We start from the raw sequence: 26,231 nt of genomic DNA, 5'->3' as shown, positions 1-26,231 counted from the left end.
GAATAGATATCAGGGCACATACCAACCACGCCACCTGATGAGTTAAAAGACTTCACGTCAGACACTGCATTTAAGAATCCAACCTGACACCCCCACCCCCTTACGAGGAATGAATGGTAAAGAAGTCCCACTCATTCCCGGGGCAAGTCGGAAACACTTTTAATCAATCCCATACGACACACACTGTGAGTATATATATCAAGAAACTGTCTTTAACCGACAGAAAAACATCTCAACAAACCACTTGTGCCAGGAATCGAACCCGTGCTTTCTGAATAGAAATCAGGGCACATACCATCCACGCCACCGGGTGTGAGTGTGACTTCTGTACCTTTTATTCCTCGTAAGGGGTTGGGGGCGTCAGGTTGGTTGCTTAAATGCAGTCTCTGGCGTTTTAATATATATATATATATATATATATATATATATATATATATATATATATATATATATATATATATATATATATATATATATATATATATATATATATATATATATATATATATATATATATATATATATATATATATATATATATATATATATATATATATATATATATATATATATATATATATATATATATATATATATATATATATATATATATATATATATATATATATATATATATATGTACAACAGAATCGGCAGAGGATATAAGGAGTCTGAGCCTCAGTCTATCTACAATTAAGTTATGTTTAGGTCTCTGTGGTCTCGGGGCTCATCTCCATCATTGGCCCTTGAGCCTGCGGTGGTTAAGCGATCTACCATCTATCGCTTAATCTCGATTCCTCTGTTTTCCCACTCTAATGTATATGATACATCTCCTAAGCAAGTCGTGAGTAATTTTGGATGATCTGTGTCACCTTACTTTACGTCTTCTTAATTGGAATTTTTTCGCTTCTCTGGTGGAGATAAATGTTTGCCGTGCGGCCTCAACATTCTGCCTTCCAACACCTTTCTGTACAGCTCATCCACGCCCTGGCTTCTGAGTGCCTTCGTGACTGCTGAGGCTTTAGCTGATTCAAATGCTTTCTGACAATGAATGAATACCAGGCGTAGTGCTTTACTGTACTCGACTGATTTCTCGACACTGTTGATGACGTGGATGTGGTTAGCTGTTGCTACATTATTCCAGCTTATTCTCTAGGCTGGTATGAGTGTAGTGCTGCACTTCTTGTTTTTATAGTGAAGTTCACTGTGTATTTCTGTTGGCTTTTCTTGGGGAAATTTAAAACTATACATTTTTGGAATGCTTATAACATGTAGATTCTGAAAACCAATGTTGCCATTTGCAGCGAGATACTTATGGCGGCCATATTGGCACTTTAAAAATGGCCGCCGGAAATTAGAGATACTGCCTTATCTCTGCTTCTAATAATCCTATATATCACAACAAATAGTCAAAACCTACTATTTGAGGGTTAATGATTCCATTTCTTTACATCTCAAAGTCATAATTGCTAGTGTATGGCCGCCATCTTCTTGGCAGCCCCTGAAATGGAACGTCTCTCTGCAGAGTTCAAAAACCAATATGGTATTAATTCCAACCAAAATCAGGGACATCCAGATGTGAGTGCGAGCAGCATACAAATAGAGTTTGAAGCTGTTGAAAAGATAAAAGCTGCCGTTCTAGCTCCTGGAAGTCCCTTTGCCGCTGAAGGTGACAAACTCTTTAACTTCATCACCCAGGCATACATTCCCCAGAAGTATGTCAGACAGATCCTAGAAGCAGACAAGCATGGGCAGGAACTGTATGAAACATACGCACATCAAGGAGCGAATAAATGGTGATCTCAGTCTGTGGGCCCCGATGAAAAAGGAGAAACACATGATGTTTATGTCTGGAAACAAGGAACAATCCATTAAGTTCCGTGACCACATTGTTGACCGGAAAGAAACCAAAGACTTGTACAGCCGTTTTGTTGTGCTTGCTCATCAAACAGAGGTATCGATCACAAACATGCCATTGGCACTTATGAGTTCACACTTACTCCTATAGAATTCTTTGCTCCTGATGGGTCACTGCCTCTTAACATTGGTGGACAGGACTCAGACTGAGGAATCAATTGCTGAACATTCACCACCATCCACAAAGATTGCCATTGTTGATGGAATGGTGGTTGTAATTAAGATGACAACAAAACCTGCAACAGTTAAAACAGTGAAAGACTTCGGTAAATACTTCAATGACAAAGTCATGACCTTGACATCAGAATTTGATGAAGTGTTTGTTGTGTTTGACACATACAAAGATGACTCCCTGAGGCAGAAAACTAGAGAAAGGAGACAGCATGGAAAGGATCCAATCCGCTACAAAATTAGCGATGACTTGAATATCACAAACATTCCCATGAAACGCTTCCTCTCACATAAAAACAAACGTGATCTCATTTTGTATCTTTCTAATGCCATTTTAAAGCACAACATGGATTCATCAAAACTGGTTGTGGCATCAGCTGGAGGTACTACCAGATGCAATAAGCAACATTTACGACAACAGTCATGAGGAGGCTGACACACTGATTTTTTTTTTTTTTTTTTTTTTTACAACAAAGGAGGCAGCTCAAGGGCACACACAAAAAAGAAAACAATAATAAAAAAAGCCCGCTACTCGCTGCTCCTAAAAAGAAACAAAAGAGGTGGCCGAAAGGAAGATCAAATACGGGAGGAGAGGTGTCCTGATACCCTCCTCTTGAAAGAGTTCAAGTCGTAGGCAGGAGGAAATACAGATGAAGGAAGATTGTTCCAGAGTTTACCAGCGTGAGGGATGAAAGAGTGAAGATGCTGGTTAACTCTTGCATAAGGGGTTTGGACAGTATAGGGATGAGCATGAGTAGAAAGTCGAGTGCAGCGGGGCCGCGGGAGGGGGGGAGGCATGCAGTTAGCAAGTTCAGAAGAGCAGTCAGCGTGGAAATATCGATAGAAGATAGAAAGAGAGGCAACATTGCGGCGGAATTTAAGAGGTAGAAGACTATCAGTATGAGGAGGAGAGCTGATGAGACGAAGAGCCTTAGCCTCCACTCTGTCCAGAAGAGCTGTGAGGGAGCCCCCACACACATGAGATGCATACTCCATACGAGGGCGGACAAGGCCACTGTATATGGACAGCAACTGTGCAGGTGAGAAGAACTGGCGGAGACGGTACAGAACGCCCAGCCTCGAGGAAGCTGATTTAGTAAGAGATGAGATATGAAGTTTCCAGTTGAGATTTTGAGTTAAGGATAGACCGAGGATGTTTAGTGTTGAGGAAGGTGATAGCTGGGTGTTGTCAAAGAATAGGGGATAGTTGTTTGGAAGATTGTGTCGAGTGGATAGGTGGAGAAACTGTGTTTTTGAGGCGTTGAAGGACACCAGGTTCTTCTTGCCCCAATCGGAAATAATAGTAAGGTCTGAGGCTAAGCGTTCTGCAGCCTCCAGCCTTGAGTCGTTAAGTTCCTGAAGGGTGGGTCTTCTATTAAAAGAAGTTGAGTAATGCAGAGTGGAATCATCGGCGTAGGAATGGATAGGACAGTTCGTTTTGGAAAGAAGATCATCAATGAACAACAGAAAAAGAGTGGGAGATAGGACAGAACCCTGTGGGACACCACTGTTAATAGATTTAGGGGAAGAACAGTGACCGTCTACCATGGCAGAAATAGAACGGTCAGAAAGGAAACTGGGGATAAAGGTACAGAGAGAAGGATAGAAACCGTAGGAGGGTAGTTTAGAAAGCAAAGATTTGTGCCAGACCCTATCAAAAGCTTTTGATATGTCCAGCGCAATAGCAAAAGTTTCACCGAAACGGCTAAGAAAGGATGACCAAGAGTCAGTTAAGAAGGCTAGGAGATCACCAGTAGAACGCCCCATGCGGAACCCATACTGGCGATCAGATAGAAGGTCAGAAGTGGAAAGGTGCTTTTGAATCTTCCGGTTAAGGATTGATTCAAAAGCTTTAGATAGACAAGAAAGTAAAGCTATAGGACGGTAGTTTGAAGGATTGGAGCGGTCACCCTTCTTAGGTACAGGCTGTATGAAGGCATACTTCCAGCAAGAAGGAAAGGTAGATGTTGACAGGCAGAGGCGAAAGAGTTTGACCAGGCAGGGTGACAGCACGGAGGCACAGTTTTTAAGGACAATAGGAGGCACTCCATCAGGTCCATAAGCCTTCTGAGGATTGAGGCCAGAGAGGGCATAGAAAACATCATTTTGAAGAATCTTTAAAACAAGCATAAAGGAGTCAGAGGGGGGATGAGTAGGAGGAATATGCCCAGAATCGTCCAGAGTGGAGTTTTTAGAAAAAGTTTGAGAGAAGAGTTCAGCCTTAGAGATAGATGAGACAGCAGTGTTGCCGTCAGGACTGAGGAGTGGAGGGAAAGATGAAGAAGTGAAGTTGGAGGAGATGTTTTTGGCTAGATGCCAGAAGTCACGGGAAGAGTTAGAGAAAGCAAGGTTTTGACATTTTCTATTAATGAAAGAATTTTTGGTTAGTCGGAGAATAGATTTGGCACGATTTCGGGCAGAAATGTAAAGTTCATAATTAGCATTAGTTTGAAGGCTCTGGTACCTTTTGTGAGCTACCTCTCTATCATTGACAGCACGAGAACAAGCGTGATTAAACCAAGGCTTTTTAGCGTGAGGAGTAGAGAAAGAACGAGGAATGTATGCCTCCATTCCAGAGACAATCACCTCTGTGATGCGCTGAGCACACACAGAGGGGTCTCTATCCTGGAAGCAATAATCATTCCACGGGAAATCGGAAAAGTACATCCTCAGGTCGTCCCACCGAGCTGAAGCAAAATGCCAGAAGCATCGCCTCTTCGGTGGCATGCCTTGCAGCGACTGCAGCCCAGCGATGCCCAGATGCCCAGCTCACGTTCTTTAGTCCTGACACTGATGTCCTAGTCACACTTTCCAATCTTGTGCAAGAATACAACTGTGTCTATGGCATCGAATGAAGTTCATGTGGAGCACATCTGGAAAGCTTTAGGTCCTGATAAAGCCAAGGCTTTGTATGTGCTCCATGCTTTCACTGGCAATGATAACGTAGGGCGATTTTCAGGCATTAGCAAAACAAAATGGTTTCAACAATACATGAAAGCTGACTGACATAATCAAAGCACTGCTGGCCCTTCCGAATGAAGGCGAGTTGACAAGATGTGACGGATGCTCTTGCCAGCTTCGTTTGCTCTGTTTATTGTCAAAGAGGAATATGCATTCCAAGTATCTCAGATCTGAGGTGGCATTTGTTTTACAAGCGTCTTGCAGAGAGTAATGCCTTGCCTCCAACTGTTGGAGCCCTTGAGGAACATGTGAAACGTGTGCGTATACAAAGTCGAGTTTGGCATCAAGCTGGTTACGTGCAGCACACATTGTTTGGTTCTCTTGAGTTTGGCTACTATCAGGATGCAAATGTGTAGTGCGGCGACTATGCCTGATGAACGAGCCTCCCATAACCCACTTCGCCAGTGGTGTATCTCTTTGGCCGACTCGGTAAGGAGTGGCTCTCCCGTCACGCTAGTCGCGGGTTCAATCCTAGCCCAGGCAGCCGGCTAATAACTCCTTGTTGTGATTAATTTCTCGTGTGTTTCGATACACGCAGGGGACGTGTGGGAACGAGAGAGTAATAGAAAAAGAGAGTAGAAAATATTTTCATTAAAGTGGTGGCATAGCGGTGGCATCCTATCCTGCGGTTCTGTTGCGTTTCCCCGAAGGGGTAACATGTAGGATGGCCCATGCTCTCCGAGGTTAATAGAAAATGGGAGAGCTGGAGATATGTCTCTTCGGGGACATTGTGGAATAGTGAACCGATAGTGGTCACTGTCTAAGGTCTCAACACAGAAATTAATCTACATAGAGGGGAAAGTCGGGTAGTGCGGTGACTATGCCTGATGAACGAGCCTCCCATAACCCACTTAGCCAGTGGGGTACCTCTTTGGCCGACTCGGTAAAGAGTGGCTCTCCCGTCACGCTGGTCACGGGTTCAATCCCAGGCAGCCGGGAAATACCCTCTCCATGTTGTGATTAATTTCTCGTGTGTTTCGATACACGCAGGGGACGTGTGGGACCGAGAAAGTAATAGAAAAAGAGAGTAGAAAATCTCTTCATTAAAAATGGACATCTTGAACCAGTCACTACAAAGATTCCTCCTGCACCACACTCAATCACAGAAGTAGTCAGGTGTCAGTGTAAGACAAACTGTACATCTCAGAGGTGTTCCTGCACGAGACAAAATCTCTCATGTACTGATCTCTGTTCTTGCTGTGACGAATGTGAAAATGATGTGAACACCAATACCAGCTACATTAGTGACAGTGATGATGAACTGTAAAGTGTGTTCATTTCCTGGGTGTTGTTACATGTGTTACATGACTTATGAGTACCATATTCAAGGATTATATTGTTGTGCTGGAAGCTTCCCCCGGCGACCATAGGCCTCTAGAAGGCTCCCGGAGAAACGAGCAAAGGGGCGGGGAGCAAGGCAAGCCGTCCGCGGCCAGGCGCCAGGCGGGAAGTGTTGCCAACTCGCATATATTTTTGCTACATGTTCTTGTATGATCTAAAGTATACTGTAATATTCTAGACTGTACTGTTCTAGATATATATAGGAGAAGAGGGCGAGAGAGGCCCAGTCCCAGTCATAGTAAGCTAGTGGTAAGTGAAGAGTCAGAGTGAAGTGTACTACTAAGGAAGAACATTAAACTACAGAAACTGTGCAAAGTGTTTACATATCTCCCTCCCACGGAGTCTCCTGACGGCGACACGGAACCCAAGTAACACGTCCGGCATAACACTGGTGTCAGGAGTGTAGGCATTTGTTTTTCGCCATGGAGACTCGTTCCCAAGCTGCCCAGAGGGACGACATGTTGACTGAACTTTTGGAAGCCTTGAGACTACAGGGGGAGAAACAAGAAAGAGCACTCCAAGAACTCAAAGAACAACAAGAAAAAGCACAGCAACAACAAGAAAAAGCACACCAAGAACTCAAAGAACAACAAGAAAGAGCACAGCAACAACAAGAAGGAACACTCCAAGAACTCAAGGAACAACAAGAAAAAGCACACCAAGAACTCAAAGAACAACAAGAAAGAGCACAGCAACAACAAGAAGGAACACTCCAAGAACTCAAAGAACAACAAGAAAGAGCACAGCAACAACAAGAAGGAACACTCCAAGAACTCAAAGAACAGCTAGAAGATCGCTTCACGGGATTACAGCTACAGCTAAAAGCAGTACAAGATGGAAGTGAATCAGTGCGAAGAGAAATGACTGATGTGACCACGAACTTGGGACAACGCCTGATAGAAGTGGAGAAAGAACACACAAATCTTCAACAAGAGATGGAGGTGGTACGGGAGACGACACACAAAGAAATACTAGAAGTAAGTGACAGAGTGAAGGCCCTTGAAGACTGCTTGGCTGGAAACGGACAGCCAGTGCCTGCAGGGGCTAGTTGTACCCAAGATGCTTCTCCTACGCAAGTCCGGGGTAGTTTGAGCCCTGTTTCGCCTGCGTTTATCCCCGCAAGAAGTTCCGCCAGCCCCATGGGTCTGCTGGGTTCGCCTGTTAGAAAGAAGCCTCAGGAGTTTGATGGCAAGGTCTCCTGGGAGGCTTACCGAGCTCAGTTTGAGCTGTTGGCAGCTCGGAACGGATGGGATGACCAAGAGTGCGCGGTACAGCTGGCCACTAGCCTGAAAGGGGCGGCGCTGGAGGTCCTTGCTCAGCTCGACAATGCGACAAAGGGCAGCTACAGCGGGCTGGCACAGGCGCTGGAGCAACGATATGGGACCAAGCACCAGAACGAGCTCTTCAGGGTTAGGTTCAGAACCCGCAACAGGAGGCGCGGCGAGTCTCTCCAGGAACTCGCTCAGGACCTTGAGAGCATGGCGCACAAGGCATACCCAGGTGCCACCCCTGACCTGCTGACGGTTTTGCTGCGTGATCAATTCATCGATGCCCTGGACAGCCCTCAGCTGAAGATACAAGTGAACCAAGCTAAGCCAACATCAATGCAGGAAGCTCTGGCACGTGCCATGGAGTTTGAGTCCTTTGTTAGGTCTAGCTTATCAAGCTTCAGGGACGACTCGACTTCTGGCTTTAGGGCACGAAAGGGCGCTGTCAGCGACACAGACAGGTTCAAGGAACGTGCTGGTACTGCGAGAAGGTTGGGCACAAGGAGAACGAATGCTATAAGAGGAAGAAGGAATATGAAGGTGCCGCTAAGAAGAAGCCCAGGGAAGGACCCAAGTGCTGGACCTGTGGAGAAAAGGGGCACTGGAAGAATGAGTGTCGGAAAAATGTGCCCCCAACGAGGGACCACCACTCGGGAAACTAAGAAGGACTGGTTCACGGGGGCAACGACCAGTCTGTCCTGTACATGCCCCGAAGATATCAGTGTGCAGGAGAACCACCATGACAAGCTGCCAAGTGGAGGGCAAGGTTGACGGAGTGTTGTGGCCTGTGGTCGTCGACACAGGCTCGGAACGCACATTGGTGCGGCCTGACGTGGTGAGTCATCGTCGGCTTCCTAAGACGCCGCATCGACTGTGCGGAGTCACAGGACACTACGCAGAGCTCAGAGGCCCAGTGGACGTGAAGTTTGAGCTCGGAGGAAAGGAAGAGTTCCTCTCTGTGTACGTGGCCGACATGGATGACCCCTGCATCCTAGGTATGGATTATCTTTTCTCACACAGCTGCGAGCTGGACTTCCGCGCTAAGCAGCTGACTGTAGGAGGAAGGAGGTGCCACTGACGACTGTGAACAAGGGAGACCTGCCAGTGACGGTCAAGCGCACCACCATTATTCCTCCGAGGTCAGAGATGCTGTTACCCTGTCAAATTACGGGTGCCCCCCCAGCCAGCCTGGGTGTGGTAGAGAGTGGAAGTCGATGCCCGGTAGAAAACGGGATGATTGTAAACAGTACTTTGGTAGACTCTGCTGCAGGGGAAGTGCCTGTCGTCGTGGCCAATGTCTCCTTCAGCCCAAAGAAAATAAAGCAAGGGACCATGATGGGGTTATGCCAAAAGATCGACCAGGAACCGAGAACCTGTGTCTGTAGGAGAACCCTGACGAATCCCCAGGAGGAGCTGCCTGACTACCTGCGCGACCTGCTTGCCAGGAGCTCCCAGTGTCTGAAGGAGCCCCAAGTGAAAAAGCTCAGGGAGCTTCTCGTGAGGAATGCAGATATGTTTTCCGCAGGAGACCTGGACTTGGGGTGTACGGACCTGGTAGAGCACCACATCGACACAGGTAGCCACCGCCCAGTGAAGCAAGCTCCTCGAAGGATGGCACCAGCCCGTCGCAAGGAGATGGATGAGGTAATGGATGATCTCCGGCAACAGGGGCTGATCCGCCCGTGGGCGTCTGCTGTAGTGCTCGTCAGGAAAAAGGACGGTTCCCTCAGGTGCTGCGTGGACTACCGAGCCCTCAACGATCTCACCATCAAGGATTCATACCCACTCCCACGGATCGACGACACGCTCGACGCCTTGGTGGGCTCCAAGTGGTTTTCAACACTGGATATGAAGTCTGGGTATCACCAAGTCAAAATGGCGGAGCAGGACAAAGAGAAAACAGCCTTCTCCTACGGTCAAGGCCTGTGGCAGTTTAAGGTCATGCCCTTTGGCCTGTGCAACGCGCCGGCCACGTTCGAGCGGCTGACGGAGAGGGTGCTGGAGGGACTTCACTGGAAGACGGCACTCATCTACCTCGACGACGTGATTGTCTTTGGCCAGACCTTCGAGCAGGAGATGAAAAGGCTATCAGAGGTTTTCGCCCGGTTTAGAGCTGCACACCTTAAGCTCAGCCCGAAGAAATGCTGTCTGTTCAAACGGAGGTCCAATACTTGGGACACATCGTGAGCGAGGCTGGAGTACGCACTGATCCTGAGAAGGTGGCTGCGGTAAGGGACTGGCCGACACCCACCAACGTGAAGGAGCTGCGGAGCTTCCTCGGGTTGTGCTCATACTACCGCAGGTTTGTGAAAGGCTTCGCTACGATTGCTGCACCACTGCACCTCCTGACGAAGAAGGGGCGCAAGTTTGAGTGGACAGCGGAAACTCAGGTTGCCTTTGAGAAGCTCAAGGAGGCCCTCATCAGCTCGCCCGTACTCACCTACCCAGACCCCTCTAAGCCTTTTATACTGGATTGTGATGCCAGTGATGAGGGGATTGGTGGAGTACTGTCCCAGGCATGTGCCGACATGGAACGGGTTGTGGCCTACTTCAGCAAGAAGCTCACTCCAGCCGAGAAAAACTATTGCGTGACCCGGAAAGAACTCCTGGCAGTAGTCAAGAGCCTTGACTTTTTCCATGCTTACCTGTACGGTGCAACTTTCACCATCCGCACGGATCACGCTGCATTGCGGTGGCTGAAGTCACTGAAAAACCCTGAGGGCCAGCTTGCTCGCTGGATAGGTAAACTAGAGCAGCATCACTATACTATTGTGCACCGATCTGGACTAACACACGGTAACGCGGACAGCTTGAGCCGGCGCCCCTGCATACCTGAGTGTCAACATTGCCTCCAGAAGGAAAGCGTCCAGAATATGTGCCGCCGCACTACAGTGGAACAGACAGCGGAAGTGCCATGGGAAGACTTGGGAAAACTGCAGCGGGAGGACCGAGATCTGAGACCAATTATGGAGTGGCTGAGTCAGTCGTCAACGCGACCTGGGTGGGAAGTAATCTCGAGAGAAAGCCCTACCACCAAGAATTACTGGACTCAGTGGGACACTCTTCGGATAGACGACGGGGTGTTGCAGCGACGCTGGGTCTCTCATGATGGTCTTGACCACTACTGGTCCACGGTGTTACCTGTGAAGTCCCGGGAAGGCGTCTTGAAAGAAATGCATGACAGCATCACCAGCGGACACCTAGGGGTAAAGAAGACACTGAGTCGCCTGCGCCAAAGGTTCTACTGGGTTGGCATGAGGAAGGACGTGGAAGAATGGTGTCACGCGTGTGAGGTGTGCTGTGCAAAGAAGGGCCCCAAGAAGCGTCACCGTGCCCCACTGGAACTATACCAGGTTGGAGCCCCCATGGAACGGGTGGCAGTGGATATAGCAGGACCCTTGCCTCTGACGACGAACGGAAATAGGTACATCTGCGTCACAATGGATTACTTCACCAAGTGGCCGGAAGCCTACGCCATCCCTGACCAGGAAGCCAATACCATCGCCAAGGTTTTGGTGGAGGAGTTCTTCTGTCGCTTCGGTGTGCCTAACGAGCTCCATTCCGACCAGGGAAGGAATTTTGAGTCAACAGTCCTTGCTGAGTGCTGCAAGCTTCTGGGTATCAAGAAGACCCGGACCACCCTCTGCACCCACAGTCAGATGGAATGGTGGAGAGGTTTAATTGGACGTTGGGCCAGGAGTTGGCCAAGCAGTGCAACAATGATCAGTCTTCATGGGATCAGAAGCTGCCTGCGCTTCTCATGGCCTACAGGTCTGCCGCCCACGAGACTACGGGGTATTCACCGGCAAAGCTGATGTTTGGACGTGAGCTGCGATTGCCGGTGGACATACTGACAGGAAGGCCTCCTGGGGAAAGCCTTCCAAGGGACGCCTCCAGTTTTGCCCGTCAACTAGAGGAACGGCTGGAAGAGGTGCACCATCAAGTCCGAGGTGCCTTGAAGTTCTCCGGGGAGGCCATGAAGCGCGGTTACAATATGAGGGCAAGCCACGTTGACTTCAAGGAAGGAGACCGAGTCTGGCTTTACAAACCGCAGAGGAAGTAAGGTCAGTCTCCGAAGTTACAGAGCCCTGGGAAGGCCCTTACACTGTGCTAGAACGCCTCTCCGACGTGACTTACCGAATCCGGAGAACGGAAAAGACCAAGCCGAAAGTTGTCCACGTCAACCGCCTATGGAGGTACCACGGTCCGGGAAACTACACCTGGAACAACTACAGATATCCAGCAGCCGACGAAAACGCAAGGGACGTCCAGGACCGAGAGGAGGTCGACGACGACGTAGGCCTCCTGGCCCTTTCAGCCGAGGGAGATAACCTCCCGGCTTCGGCAGATGTTCCAGGGACACCCCAAGAAGCGGACGACGACGAGGCGCACCAGGAGACAGACGCGCAGGAGGCAACGAACAGAAGACAGAGACAACGCAGGCGTCCACAGCGATACGACGATTATTATGTTTTTGATTAATTCTCTTATGTTTGTACATAGTTAAGTGTGTGATCGGGACGATCACAATTAAGAGGGGGGGATAGTGTTGTGCTGGAAGCTTCCCCCGGCGACCATAGGCTTCTAGAAGGCTCCCGGAGAAACGAGCAAAGGGGCGGGGAGCAAGGCAAGCCGTCCGCGGCCAGGCGCCAGGCTGGAAGTGTTGCCAACTCGCATATATTTTTGCTACATGTTCTTGTATGATCTAAAGTATACTGTAATATTCTAGACTGTACTGTTCTAGATATATATAGGAGAAGAGGGCGAGAGAGGCCCAGTCCCAGTCATAGTAAGCTAGTGGTAAGTGAAGAGTCAGAGTGAAGTGTACTACTAAGGAAGAACATTAAACTACAGAAACTGTGCAAAGTGTTTACATATCTCCCTCCCACGGAGTCTCCTGACGGCGACACGGAACCCAAGTAACACGTCCGGCATAACAATATAAAAGAGGGAACACTGATTTGTCTGCATGTGTATTAAGCAGTTTGTTTGAAGTTGACAAAGTTATATAATGGAGGCCTTCATATTACTTTGTTGTGAAATTAGCTTACCTTTGTTGTGAAATTAGCTTACGCAATAAACATTTGATTTCTGTTATTTACCTCATTTCTTCAATTAGCTGTTATACATGGCTTCTGCTAATGCCTTTTACAGTTAAAATTAATTCCTTCAGTTTTCTAACACAAAATCCATCTTCCTGTGCCTGATAATAGGTGCAATAGCCACAAAAATGCAGCATTTTGAGGTTCACATCGCGGCCATTTTGAATATCCAATATGGCCGCCATAAATATGTCTGCGGAATTGGCAACATTGGTTTTTAAACTCTCCTTCACCTAAGCTTTCAGAATATGTATAGTTTTGCATTTCCCCATGAAATGCCCACGTAGCTAAAAATCTGAACATTGTGAAAAGCTTGTAGGTTATAGGGAGGAAACCAATTGGTCAGTGGTTCATTGAATATTTTTTGTTCACTTTTTATGGGTATACGCAAGTAGGATGATGGCATTTTTACAAGCTCTAGACTCTGTGACGTGACTGTAAGCATTTTGTTTGCATTTGAGCAAGTTCTGTTTACTTATGAATCTTCGATTAGATCTGTAAACAGATGGGCCACCCTGCATTACACTCAGTCATTCCTTCCAAAGTTTATTCCCTTTATCCATGGTCACACTGGGAACCTCCATCTGCAGTGTATCATTCTCCTCAACACGCTCCTCCTGCCTAGCTTGATCACTGGACAATACGGTGTGATTTTTTCCCCAATTCTAACTACCTTTTCAATATTATTCGTCACATTTGCATCTTTTAGATCGAACAACTGATGTCTGAAAATACTCAGTGATCTCTTGGTTGTCTCAATTCTTATACCAATTAGAAGTTTCTTCGATCTTGTCCTTGTTAATTCACAGATACCACTAGTTTTCCTGTCGCTAAGTTTTGTCACACCTGCAACTCTGTCCCATCCTTTCTTGTTCTTACTTTCTTATATTTGCTCGTTTTCGTGAGATGTGCTTTGCTTCCTGCCTTTAGTGCTGATTTCATTAGCCTACAGTTTTAATGAATTTCCCGTGTTATTCCTCAAGCGTTCCTCCATTCTCATCAAGCAGGCTCGAGAATTTCTGCCCGACTGCAACGGTACTGGAGTGTTTTTTATTAACCTCTCCTTCCCTCTTAAGTTTAACTGCCTTTTTTCTTAAACATTTCGTAGTCCAAGCACACACATTTGACAAGGCTTTCGTAGGAGTCTTGGGTATTTTCAGGACCAGTTTTACGACCCTTCTGGTTGGTTAATAATTCTTTTATGTCATGAACCTACCAAAAAAACACTCATTAAAACGTAACTGATCTCCTTTCCGACCTTTGGAAACAGTTGATGTGAGGGATGGAAGCGTCTAATAATACCGTCATCTTGAATCCAGTACTGGCGTCTTTGTTTACACTTGCAGCTGTTGTGTGGGTATTGTCTGGCCATGGAGCAAATTATTTGGTCCAAGGATGCTCTTGCCACCCTCTGTGGGCTCTATCGGGAAAACAAGTGTCTGTGGGACACCAGGGATGAAAACTATTCGAAGAGAAATATGTAGAGAAAAGTTTTCAAGAAATTAGCAGAAGCTCTGAAGGAGTATCCCAACATGGAACCTGTAACACCTGGTAAATCCTTTTATATATATATATATATATATATATATATATATATATATATATATATATATATATATATATATATATATATATATATATACATGTATATATATATATATATATATATATATATATATATATATATATATATATATATATATATATATATATATATATATATATATATATATATATATATATATATATATATATATATATATATATATATATATATATATATATATATATATATACACTCGATATATGTTTAGCATCCAGCTTGTTTTGATCTATGCTGAGGCCGAAAACATATGTTGCGCGTGTGACAGGAAGAGGGCTCCCCACCGATACCGGCGGCTAGATGCCAATAAAAGACACCAGAAAATCTCCGTGTTATAGCACCTTTAATCTAACCAGTCGCTAATCACTGGCTTTCATTTTATTATTTATATTACATCATCAAGTGTATTTGTGTTATCAGTGCTATGAATAACCTCAAATCGTCTCTCCAAAGTTTTTTTTTTATGATAATGTTTTATATTAATGAATTTCACAGAAGGATGGGCGGCAAAAGCTTTAGCACTGCAGCCTTAACAAACTCAGCTTACCTTTGTAGAAGAAGAGCTCACACCTTAACGTGTGACGTGTAACAGAGGGGCGAAGATGTCCACACAAACCCTCGCCTGCACGACGACTGACGGCATGAGCGGCGGCCAGCGGTCAGCGGAGGGGTGGTGTACAGGCTCTTACCAAACTCCTCAGCTACCTTTACCGCAACACTTTATTTTTGTGATTTATTAATGGCGCGTAAATTAGCATTGGCTAGAACAACCTTCGGATTAGAGAGGGTCGGTGTTTTAATCGCATGTATAAATTATTTCCGTATATTTTCTTGGTCTAAGGGTTGAGTATCTAGAGGGTCTTCTTTTATGTGTATTAACCGTACGAATAAATTATTTTCTTATATTTTGGGGTCTAAAGGATAATTTTCAGGAGGGTCCTCTCTCTTCTTGGTATTAATCATGTGTATATATTTCCGTATATTTTCCACATAAATATCACAACAGAAGTATGGTAATATTCATGAATCCTCTCAGTGTAAATCACTGTCAGGTAATACATGAGAGCTCCCTCATACCTAATAATATTTCAGTTTCATTACATCGGGCGGGTGCGTCGCCGTGTGCAAGTGTTCCGGACCCATCGCCGAGAATGAAATTACACAGAGGTGTAAATGGATAAACAAAAGTAACGTGGATACATAAAAACTAAAAAAAACGTAGCGCCGACCTGCCGCTCCTCGAGTTGTTGTTTTCATTTGTAGCCTACTGAGTTTTCATTTTAATGGTGCTCAAAAAAGTATATTTTCAAAGGTGGCCGATACTATAGATAGACAGATAGATAGACGGATAGAGATACACAGATAAATAAATAGATAAAGATACAGATAGATATGGATCTAATGTATTTATATGATACATGAGATACATATGCATATATATATATATATATATATATATATATATATATATATATATATATATATATATATATATATATATATATATATATATATATATATATATATATATATATATATATATATATATATATATATATATATATATATATATATATATCGATAGATAGATAGATACATAAATAATATATATATATATATATATATATATATATATATATATATATATATATATATATATATATATATATATCCACACCACACTACATTCACACAACACACACACCTTTTCCCAAAATTCAAAATTCAAAATGGCGTTCAACAACCAAGCCTCGGAGTCCCCGCCTGGGGGGCGGGGGGCCACAAATTCCCCCAGGGAGGACTCCCCATCTGGCTGCCGACTTGAGAGGTGTCTTGATAACTCCTCGAACCTCTTTCTTCTCAATTTCTGCAACATTCGCGGTCTTCGTTCTAATTTTCATTCTGTGGAACACCATCTCTCCTCCTCTAAACCTCACCTTCTCTTCCTCACCGAAACACAGGTTTCTGAGGCTACTGACAGCAATATCTACTCTGTTCGCTCCTACTATCTCTATCCTAAATTTCAATCCAAAGCTGGATGTTGCGTCTACGTGCGCAACGACATCACTTGCTCTCGTGCCCACGACCTTGACTCTTCTGAATTTTCCATCATCTGGCTAAGACTTCATTGTCATTCTATTACTAAATACATCTGTGCTGTTTATCTCTCACCTAACTCTACTAACTATGTAAAATTCTTTGACTATTTGAACTTTAAAGTGGAGCACATCTTGACCCACTCTCACTTTGCTGAAATCTTCATCTTGGGAGATTTCAATGTTCACCACCAGCTTTGGCTTTCATCCTCTTTCACTGACCAGCCTGGTGAACAAGCCTATAACTTTGCTCTCCTCAACGACCTAGAGCAGTTGGTTCAGCACCCAACACGTATTCCCGACCGTATTGGAGACAGACTCAACATACTAGACCTATTCCTTACCTCTAACCCTTCTACTTACTCTGTGAAAATGTTCTCTCCGTTGGGCTCCTCCGATCACAACTTTATTTCTGTATCCTGTCCTATCGCTCCTGTACATCCTCTGAACCCACCGAAGAGGCGATGCTTCTGGCATTTTGCTTCAGCTCGATGGGACGACCTGAGGATGTACTTTTCCGATTTCCCGTGGAATGATTACTGCTTCCAGGAGAGAGATCCCTCTGTGTGTGCTCAGCCCATCACAGAGGTGATTGTCTCTGGAATGGAGGCATACATTCCACGTACTCTCGTGCTATCAAAGATAGAGAGGCAGCTCACAAAAGGTACCAGAACCTTCGAACTCCCACTAACCATGATCTGTACATATCCGCCCGGAATCGTGCCAAATCTATTCTCCGACTTACCAAAAACTCCTTCATCCATAGAAAATGTCAACACTTTGCTTTCTCTAATTCTTAGAGAGACTTCTGGCATCTAGCCAAAAATATCTCCTCCAATTTCACTTCTTCCTCTTTCCCTCCTCTCCTTAACCTTGACGGCGGCACTACCGTCTCATCTATCTCTAAGGCTGAACTCTTCGCTCAAACTTTCTGTAAGAATTCCACCCTGGACGATTCTGGGCATATTCCTCCTACTCATCCCCCCTCTGACTTCTTTATGCCTGTTATTAAGATTCATCATAATGATGTTTTCTATGCCCTCTCTGGCCTCAACTCTCAGAAGGCTTATGGACCTGATGGAGTGCCTCCTATTTTCCTTAAAAACTGTGCTTCCGTGCTGACACCCTGCCTGGTCAAACTCTTTTGTCTCTGCCTCTCAACATCTACCTTTCCTTCCTGCGGGAAGTACGCCTTCGTACAGCCTCTGCCTAAGAAGGTGACCGTTCCAATCCCTCAAACTACCGCCCTATAGCTTTACTTTCCTGTCTATCTAAAGCTTTTGAATCAATCCTTAACCGGAAGATTCAAAAGCACCTTTCCACTTCTAGCATTCTATCTGATCGCCAGTATGGGTTCCTCAAGGGGCGTTCTACTGGCGATCTTCTTGCTCTCTTAACTGACTCTTGGTCATCCTCTCTTAGCCGTTTCGGTGAAACTTTCTCTGTTGCGCTAGACATATCGAAAGCCCTCGATAGAGTCTGGCACAAGTCTTTACTTTCTAAACTGCCCTCTTTCGGAATCTATCCTTCTCTCTATTCCTTTATCTCCAGTTTCCTCTCCGGCCGTTCTATCTCTGCGGTGGTAGACGGTCACTGTTCTTCCCCTAAACCTATCAACAGTGATGTTCCACAGGGCTCTGTCCTATCACCCACTCTCTTCCTGTTATTCATCAATGATCTTCTTTCCATAACAAACTGTCTTGTCCTCTCATACGCCGACGACTCCACTCTGCATTATTCAACTTCTTTCAATAGAAGACCATCCCAACAGGAAGTACATGACTCCAGACTGGAGGCTGCAGAACGCTTAACCTCAGACCTTGCTATCATTTCCGATTGGGATAGAAGGAACCTTGTGTCGTTCAGTGCCTCAAAAACTCAATTTCTTCACCTATCAACTCGACACAATCTTCCAAACATCTATCCCCTATTCTTCAACAACACTCAGCTGTCACCCTCTTCAACATTAAATATCCTCGGTCTATCCTTAACTCAAAATCTTAACTGGAAACTTTACACATCCTCTCTCACTAAATCAGCTTCCTCGAGGTTGGGCGTTCTGTATCGTCTCCGCCAGTTCTTTTCCCCCGCACAGTTGCTATCCATATCCAGGTGCCTTGTCCGCCCTCATATGGAGTATGCATCTCACGTGTGGGGGGGCTCCACTCACACAGCTCTTCTGGACAGAGTGGAGTCTAAGGCTCTTCGTCTCATCAGCTCTCCTCCTCCTACTGATACTCTTCTACCTCCTAAATTCCGCCGCCATGTTGCCTCTCTTTCTATCTTCTATCGATATTTTCACGCTGACTGCTCTTCTGAACTTGCTAACTGCATGCCTCCCCCCCCCCCTCCCGCGGCCCCGCTGCACACGACTTTCTACTCATGCTCATCCCTATACTGTCCAAACCCCATATGCAAGAGATAACCAACATCTTCACTCTTTCATCCCTTACGCTGATAAACTCTGGAACAATTTTCCTTCATCTGCATTTCCTCCTGCCCTACGACTTGAACTCTTTCAAGAGGAGGGTACCAGGACACCTCTCCTCCCGAAATTGGCCTCTCTTTTTGGCCACTCCTCTGTACTCTATTCAGGAGCAGGAAATAGCGGGCTTTTTTCTATAATATTGTTTTCCTTTTTTTTACGCCCTTGAACTGTCCCCTTTGCTGTGAAAAAAAAAAATAAGCAGACACCAGGTCATGTTCATGGGAGATAACGGAGTATGCAATCACTTTAAGCTGACACGAGTAGCTGTGTATGCATTCAGATGGTACGAAAAATTATTACATCGTTGAAAAGAAGTGACTAGCACGTGCAGCTGTTGTATGGAATCCACATCTAAAGAAACATAGAAAATATGAAAAAAATACAATGGGCAGCTACAAGACGGATTCTATTTCTTTTTTTTTTTCTCAATACAGGAGGCAGCTCAAGGATACAAATAAAAAAAAAAAGACCGCAACAACACTGCTCCCCACTAGCAAAAGATAGAAGAAAATCCAAATAGAAAATTTATAAATGTATGGAAAGGTGTCTTGCATACTCCCTTTCTGAAGACGTCCACGTCCTAGGCAGGAGAAATGACAAACGAAGGAAGGCTGTTCCAGAGTTTACCAGGAAATCGGACAAAATATTGCAGATACTGGTTACATATTGCATTAATAATTTGGATAGCATAAGAATGAACTAGATTAGAAAGTCGAGTGCAGCGGAGCCCAAGAATTAAAGTGAAGACTACAAACACTAAATCTGGCAACACAAGAAGGAAAGAAGGAAAAGAGGTGGCGTGATTCTGCGATACAATTGCCTAAGTGTCAAAGACAAATGGGTATAAATCATTATTTGACTTGTGGGAATATGTTTTTAAGACGATAGAATATGAAACCCTACAAAGAGAGATCATTAAGATTCAAGTAAACTCCGTTATCCAACTTTGATATTGTAATGGCTGAAACGCTGCACCAAATGTAATCGTGTGGCTCAAAACAATAGCTACTGCGTGAAATCAAGGAATTACGGGGCATCGTGTGATGAAATTCGAGAATGACTTAAGCTTTGAAAAAATAAAGGTACACACACACACACACACACACACACACACACACACACACACACACACACACACACACACACTCGCGCGCGCGCGCACACGGATAGGAGGCTTTTAAACAGCACTTATATTTAGTGTCTTCGTGGGTGACTACATTGGCGAGCAGTCAGGAGCTAGACGCCGTCCAATACGTACCCGCCACACCTCCGAGGTGTCCGGTGTGCCCGTGTGTGTGGAGTGCGAGAGGAAGCCCTGTGGCCCGCGCTTCACTGCATGACCACAGTGGAAAATGTAGCCTGATATATGGTGTGAATGAGAAACACGCCCCTTTGGGAAAGTGACAGTACATTGAGGCAGAGGCTACCAGTCGGAAGTTATCATTTGCATGTGAAAAGACGTGAACTATTTGGTACAAGTAAACGTGAAATGAAATAGAAGAAAATGTAAAAAAGCTCTAAGAACATGTTTAAACTAAGGAGCAAAAAGGGAGGCGAAATTTAGGGAAACTCTTCGATAAACACCAACGGACGGACTGGGATTTTCACATGGACGTGATCCTCTTGATGAGCATGAAACCCACACGTGCAAACGAAACATGTATATTTTTTTACGAAACAGTTTCGGTGGACACGGCCGCCACCTTCACTGGTAAGAGGCACGCACTACTGAAGATAGTGAGTGCCCACCGAAATTGTTTGATAAAAAATATACTGTTGCACTATGCTGCACGGTGCAACAGTATATTTTTCGTCTGCGAAAGTGGGTTTTATTCTCACTAACGGATTGAAAAATAAAGAAGACAAACGTAAAAGAATATATGCTAACAAAATGTTAAACACCAAAATCTAATATGAACTTAATTTGCCAAGCTGAAAATCGGTACCTCATAACACAATCATATTATTTGTACTCGAATACATTACCAGCAGCTTGGACCGGCAGTAAGTGTAATGCTCACTACAGGTTGCAGGCGCAGCCTTTTGTGTTGAGGTTTTGTGATTCCGTAGAATTTCAGGCAGACCCGGCGCTGTCCGGACACAGCCAGCGGCAGAAGAGACACAGAAGAGTACATACAATACACAGGAAAAGTACACATCATACTGATACATGTTTGCAGTATATGGCATTTTTGACAGCTGTATTGTAGTTTTCTCTCAGCTGCCATTTGTGAACATACCATATAATTATATAAAAATATACAGGACCTTAATTTCTGAAGGGGGTAGGGGGCTATAGCCCCCAACTGTTTTCTATATCGGCCTCAAAATGCCCTAAAAGTACTTAAAAAAAAAAATTACCCCACCTGAGCATGCTGGCTTTGCTTCCCCCCCCCTCCTGTTCTCTAGCCACCCTAAAAAATCTGCCAAAATAACGGGCCAGATATATATATATATATATATATATATATATATATATATATATATATATATATATATATATATATATATATATATATATATATATATATAATCTGGTGTAAAGGCAGCTCTGGTACTGGGCAGGATGGCCCAAAATTAACTCAAGGAACACAGTGCCGCCCAAATACATGAATGATTCATTGCGGTTTCGTTGAGCTTCGTTTCAGTGTCAAAGAAAAAGAGGATAGATAAAAAAAGAGAAAAACTGAGGGTGGGCCATTGCAAACGAACGGTGAAAATCAAGTTCGTTGGACTGGCCGCGACAGCATTCCGTTGCCAATGTGGCTGCATATGTGCCGTTGATACTAAAGAGTGACACAATTACACAAATATCATATGACATTATATAATACCAAATGGTTGGCATATGGAAGACTGCGTCGAGTCAGGCAAGCCAGCGCCACCAGACTGGTGTGTAAAGGGCAAGATCAGGTTACATATGTGAAGGAGTCACTTGAAAATCAACAGTAATCTGTCATGTTAATAAATGGTTAACGATATTCAGGAGGCTCATGTCGATGTCAAAGCCGATATTACAACACACACACACACACACACACACACACACTGAGTCACCTTTGGGCCCCTGCACACTTTAAAAATATCCCGGTCTTGGCATCAGTCGGCTTTGGTTGGCTGGCCTGCAAGAGGAAGGCGGAAACTGATAGACAGAGCACTTCCACGTTGGAGAGGTGGGGGGGGGGGGACGGGGGGGGGGAAGGGGGGAAGGGGTTAATGGCGTGACTAATTAGTGTGACCCTCCCATCACCTGTTGCCCTGCAGACGGAAGGAACAGAGTAGCACATTTGAAACAAACAAACATGATAACTGTTGTTACCATCATTTTAGTTGGCGTTTTCGTTGGTAAAGCGGGTTGTGGTGGTGGTGGTGGTGGTGAAGTAATTGATGATGTTGATGTTGTTGTTGGTGTTGGTGTTGGTGATGTAGTAGTAGTACTAGTAGTGGTAGTAGTAGCAGCAGTATACATCAGTAGTAGTCGTAAAAGCAGTATTATTATTATTATTAGTAGTAGTAGTAGTAGCAGAAGTAGTAGTAGTAGTAGTAGTAGTAGTAGTAGTAGTAGTAGTAGTAGTAGTAGTAGTAGTAGTAGTAGTAGTAGTAGTAGTAGTAGTAGTAGTAGTAGTAGTAGTAGTAGTAGTAGTAGTAGTGGAACCAGGTCACCTGCACCCAAAACCACCCGCATTGCTGACCTGGACTTTGAGGCGACGGTGGTTGATAGTCGTATCAACCACAAGCTCTGTTAGCTTAAAAATAAAATGTTTAGTAAAGTTTGTAATATTAAATAAAGATGGTTGTCGGCCACAGTCATTGGCGGGGTGGGGCCAATGAATTGCTTTGTGAAAGGATATGAGAGAATATACCGCTCACAACGCAACTCTAATTGATGGAGGCCCGTTAAAAAAAAGTAGTAGTAGTGGTAGTAGTAGTAGTAGTAGTAGTAGTAGTAGTAGTAGTAGTAGTAGTAAGAGAGCCGCATGTTATCACTAAGAGTAGCTGCAGCCCATAGTGTGTCTTCGTTCATGCAGCAGAGTGCTTACGATTGTTGTTTTAATTATCTACACGGATACATAAAGATGACTGTAGAATCCATTGCAGGGTAAGATTTAAGGAATGTTATGAAGTGAATATGTTGCCCCATGGCCCGTGCGAGGGTGTACAGTGAACGCAAGAGACGTTTCCCATGTTGAAAAGTCAGTGCAGAGGAAAAATGTGAGCTGCCGTAGAGAGTGAGGGCCTCGCTCAGCGCTTCCTTGTCACCGCCGCCCGTTGCCAAGAGGATGACGGTCCGTTATGCCCACCTCGTGTCAGACTATCGTTTCGGCTCCTTCCTTCGCATTTTGTTCAGGTGGGTTGAGCTTCCCCCGCCATCACGGCTGTCCCCTTCGATGTCATGGCACTAAGAACTGACAGACTCAGTGATGGCGGCCATCATTCACTCCTTCAGTTTTTATTGTTTTTTGTCTGTTTGCTTGTATGTTTTTTTTTCTGCTCTGTCTGTTGGCAGGATTATGCAATAATTATCTTCCCATTTTTCGTAAAATCTTCGTTCTCAACCTTAACGGAGGCTTGCGGGCTTCAAGCGTGTTTTTCTTCTTTTTATCCTGTGAATAAAATGGCAAATGAAAAGAAATAGTCTCATTCAGATAGATTAGTATAGATATTCAAATAAAAAGAATAGCTTTATCTATAGATTTTTTTCATGAAATGACGATCCCGGCGAAAGCTGAAACTGTGTGAGCACGTCAGAGGTAGACTATAATGAAGTGCACCGTCACGGATAAAAGTGTTTATGTTTTCTTCAGATAAGCAGACACTATTCATTGTTAAACAGATTGATTCTCGCACAATTATGCGTGTTTTGTCGGAGCCACAAACAGGGAACCCGCAAAACAAATTATCGCAGCTGATGAATGAGTCAAAGGAGATGTAAAGAAGGCAAATGGGAAACCACCTCATGATGGAGGCAGCAGGTGGAGGAGAGGCAGCTAAGAGCGGAGGAAGTAAACTGACGAAAGAAAAATATGTTTAAGAAGCTGAAATAGCTGAAGTAAGAACTGGAAGGAATGAGATGGAGTTGGCAGGATTGGCAGAGGTTACCAATAGCTTTAGTGTTATTGAGAGGCGTAAGCCTCGAGTGGCCCCATCACCCTCCCTCACCAGCCCCGAACTCCTTTTGTTTGTTTTAGAATTAGCTGGAAGAGTTATGATTTGTAAAGTTTCAACCTAATGGCTGATGATATCTAATAAATATTATTATTATTATTATTATTATTATTATTATTATTACTATTGTGTACTGGGGCGCCGAGATGATTAAGAATATGACCCTGCACCACTTGCCCCTTCACGGGTATTTGTAAAGTTAACAAAATAATGACTTGACAAAAATTGCAAGTGGAAAACATCATCCACTCCTTGACACAATAGATACCTAGCAGCGCTCATTGGTGGCAGGAATTGACTCGCGGAAACACTGACTCTGAAAATATATTAAAATGCAGTCAAAAAGTTGTGAAGGCAAACATGAAATCCGCTATACGCTTTCTAACTCCGCCGGTCTTTTGTCGCACTTGATGTGTGTCCGAGAGAGAGAGAGAGAGAGAGAGAGAGAGAGAGAGAGAGAGAGAGAGAGAGAGAGAGAGAGAGAGCAAGTGATTGAGTGTGTGTGTATGTGTGTGTGTGTGTGTGTGTGTATGCTTCACCCCTCAGATAGCTCTTCCTTGGATTGTGCATCATTAATGTTCTTGTATGTATCGTTAAGGTTAAAAAGTTTCTCCCCAAAATTACGCAAGTATTGTGAATCTTCAATCCTGATTAAGCGTACTTTTATAGGGTGGCAGGGTAGCATGAATTTTATTATTACAGTGACGGAAGTAGCTGAAGGGCAAAATAATCCCGCTAAGAAGTGAGGTCAATTTTGCATGCTCCCTGATGCTCCCTTCTTGATAGAGTTCAAGTCGTAGGCAGGAGGATATACAGACGAAGCAAGGTTGCTCCAGAATTTACCAGCGAAAGGGATGAAGGAATAAATATGCTGGTTAACTGAAGGATAACTGCATAGTTCATACGCAAACACAGGCTTCGGATCTTCACGTTTGTCAATCGCAAACATTGATAGTCTTTAGAAGAGCAGCCGGGGGTCACGCGGCGTTTTCTTCTCTCTGTACCTTTATCTCCAGTTTCCTTTCCGGCCGATCTATCTCTGCTGTGGTAGACGGTCACTGTTCTTCCCCTAAACCTATCAACAGTGGTGTTCCGCAGGGTTCTGTCCTATCTCCCACTCTCTTCTTGTTATTCATCAATGATCTTTCCAAAACGAACTGTCCTCTCCACTCGTACGCCGATGACTCTACATTATTCAACTTCTTTCAACAGAAGACCGTCTCGACAGGAATTACAACCCCAGACATTGCTATCATTTCTGATTGGGGCAGAAGGAACCTGGTATCTTTCAATGCTTCAAAATCTCAATTTCTCTTCGTCTCATCAACTCCTCTCCTCATACTGACAATCTTCTACCTCTTAAGTTCCGCCGACATGTTAAACTTCTTTCTATCTTCTATTGATATTTTCATGCTGACTGCTCTTCTGAGCTTGCTAAGTGCATGCCTCCCCCCCTCCCGCGGCCCCGCTGCACCCGACTTTCTACTCAAGTTCATCCCTATACTGCCCATTTCCCTTATACAAGAGTTAACCAGCATCTTCACTCCCATCCCTCACTCTGGTAAACTCTGGAACAATCTTCCTTAATCTGTATTTCCTCCTGCCTACGACTTGAACTCTTTCAAGAGGAGCGTATCAGGACACCTTTCCTCCCTAAATTGACCTCTCTTTCGGCTATTCCTCTTGACTCTTTTAAAGGAGCAGCGATTTGCGGGCTTTTTTTTTTATTATTGTTTTCTTTTTTTTTTCCTTGAGCTGTTTCCTTCACTGTAAAAAAAAAAGGTCATAGATTGTTGGCGTGCCAGAGTTAGGGCCTCATCCTTCCAACGAAATGTGTAGTCTTGCACAGGTTCTCCCTTCATTGCATTCAGTATTTCCCTTCCAACCTGTTTTGATCGATCAACATTCACCATCCAGCAATGCTGCATAAGAACATAAGAACGTAGGAGTCTGCAAGAGGCCGGTAGGCCTGTACAAGGCAGCTCCTGTGAACCTAAGATCCTGTGAATCTAACCCCACCTAATATCACTGTCCATGAATTTATCTAATCTATTTTTTTAATGTGACAATTGTATTTGCACTCACCACATGACTGCTCAGCCTGTTCCACTCATCTAC

At 44.5% G+C, this 26,231-nt stretch overlaps 2 protein-coding genes across 14 annotated transcripts in view; one reads left to right on the top strand and one right to left on the bottom strand.

The window, feature by feature from the left end:
* Positions 1-15,649, bottom strand: part of LOC126983628 (sulfotransferase 1C4-like) — a 43,581-nt gene extending 27,932 nt beyond the window's left edge. The window contains exon 1 of the mRNA XM_050836493.1: positions 14,911-15,649. The gene's annotated coding sequence lies outside the window, so the exon portion shown is untranslated. The remainder of the gene's footprint in view (positions 1-14,910) is intronic.
* The window catches only part of LOC126983599 (bestrophin-2-like), a 184,831-nt gene that overhangs the window by 119,319 nt on the left and 39,281 nt on the right, over positions 1-26,231 (top strand). Inside the window, exons 1-2 of one of the 13 annotated variants that reach the window (XR_007736013.1) lie at positions 16,076-20,221; positions 23,046-23,295. The exons of 1 other annotated variant lie outside the window; for it this stretch is intronic. Coding sequence is in view for 1 of the 12 variants with exons in the window: in XM_050836460.1 (XP_050692417.1) it covers positions 23,228-23,295 (68 nt within the window). In the remaining 11 variants the exon portion in view is untranslated. 11 more of the 13 variants (XR_007736028.1, XR_007736035.1, XR_007736030.1 and 8 more) reach the window with 11 other exon arrangements.

This window comes from Eriocheir sinensis, chromosome 5 (assembly GCF_024679095.1).
Source record: "Eriocheir sinensis breed Jianghai 21 chromosome 5, ASM2467909v1, whole genome shotgun sequence".
Lineage (NCBI taxonomy): Eukaryota > Metazoa > Arthropoda > Malacostraca > Decapoda > Varunidae > Eriocheir > Eriocheir sinensis.
The sequence above is the reverse complement of the archived record's forward strand: the minus strand, read 5'-3'. Positions and strand labels throughout refer to the sequence as shown.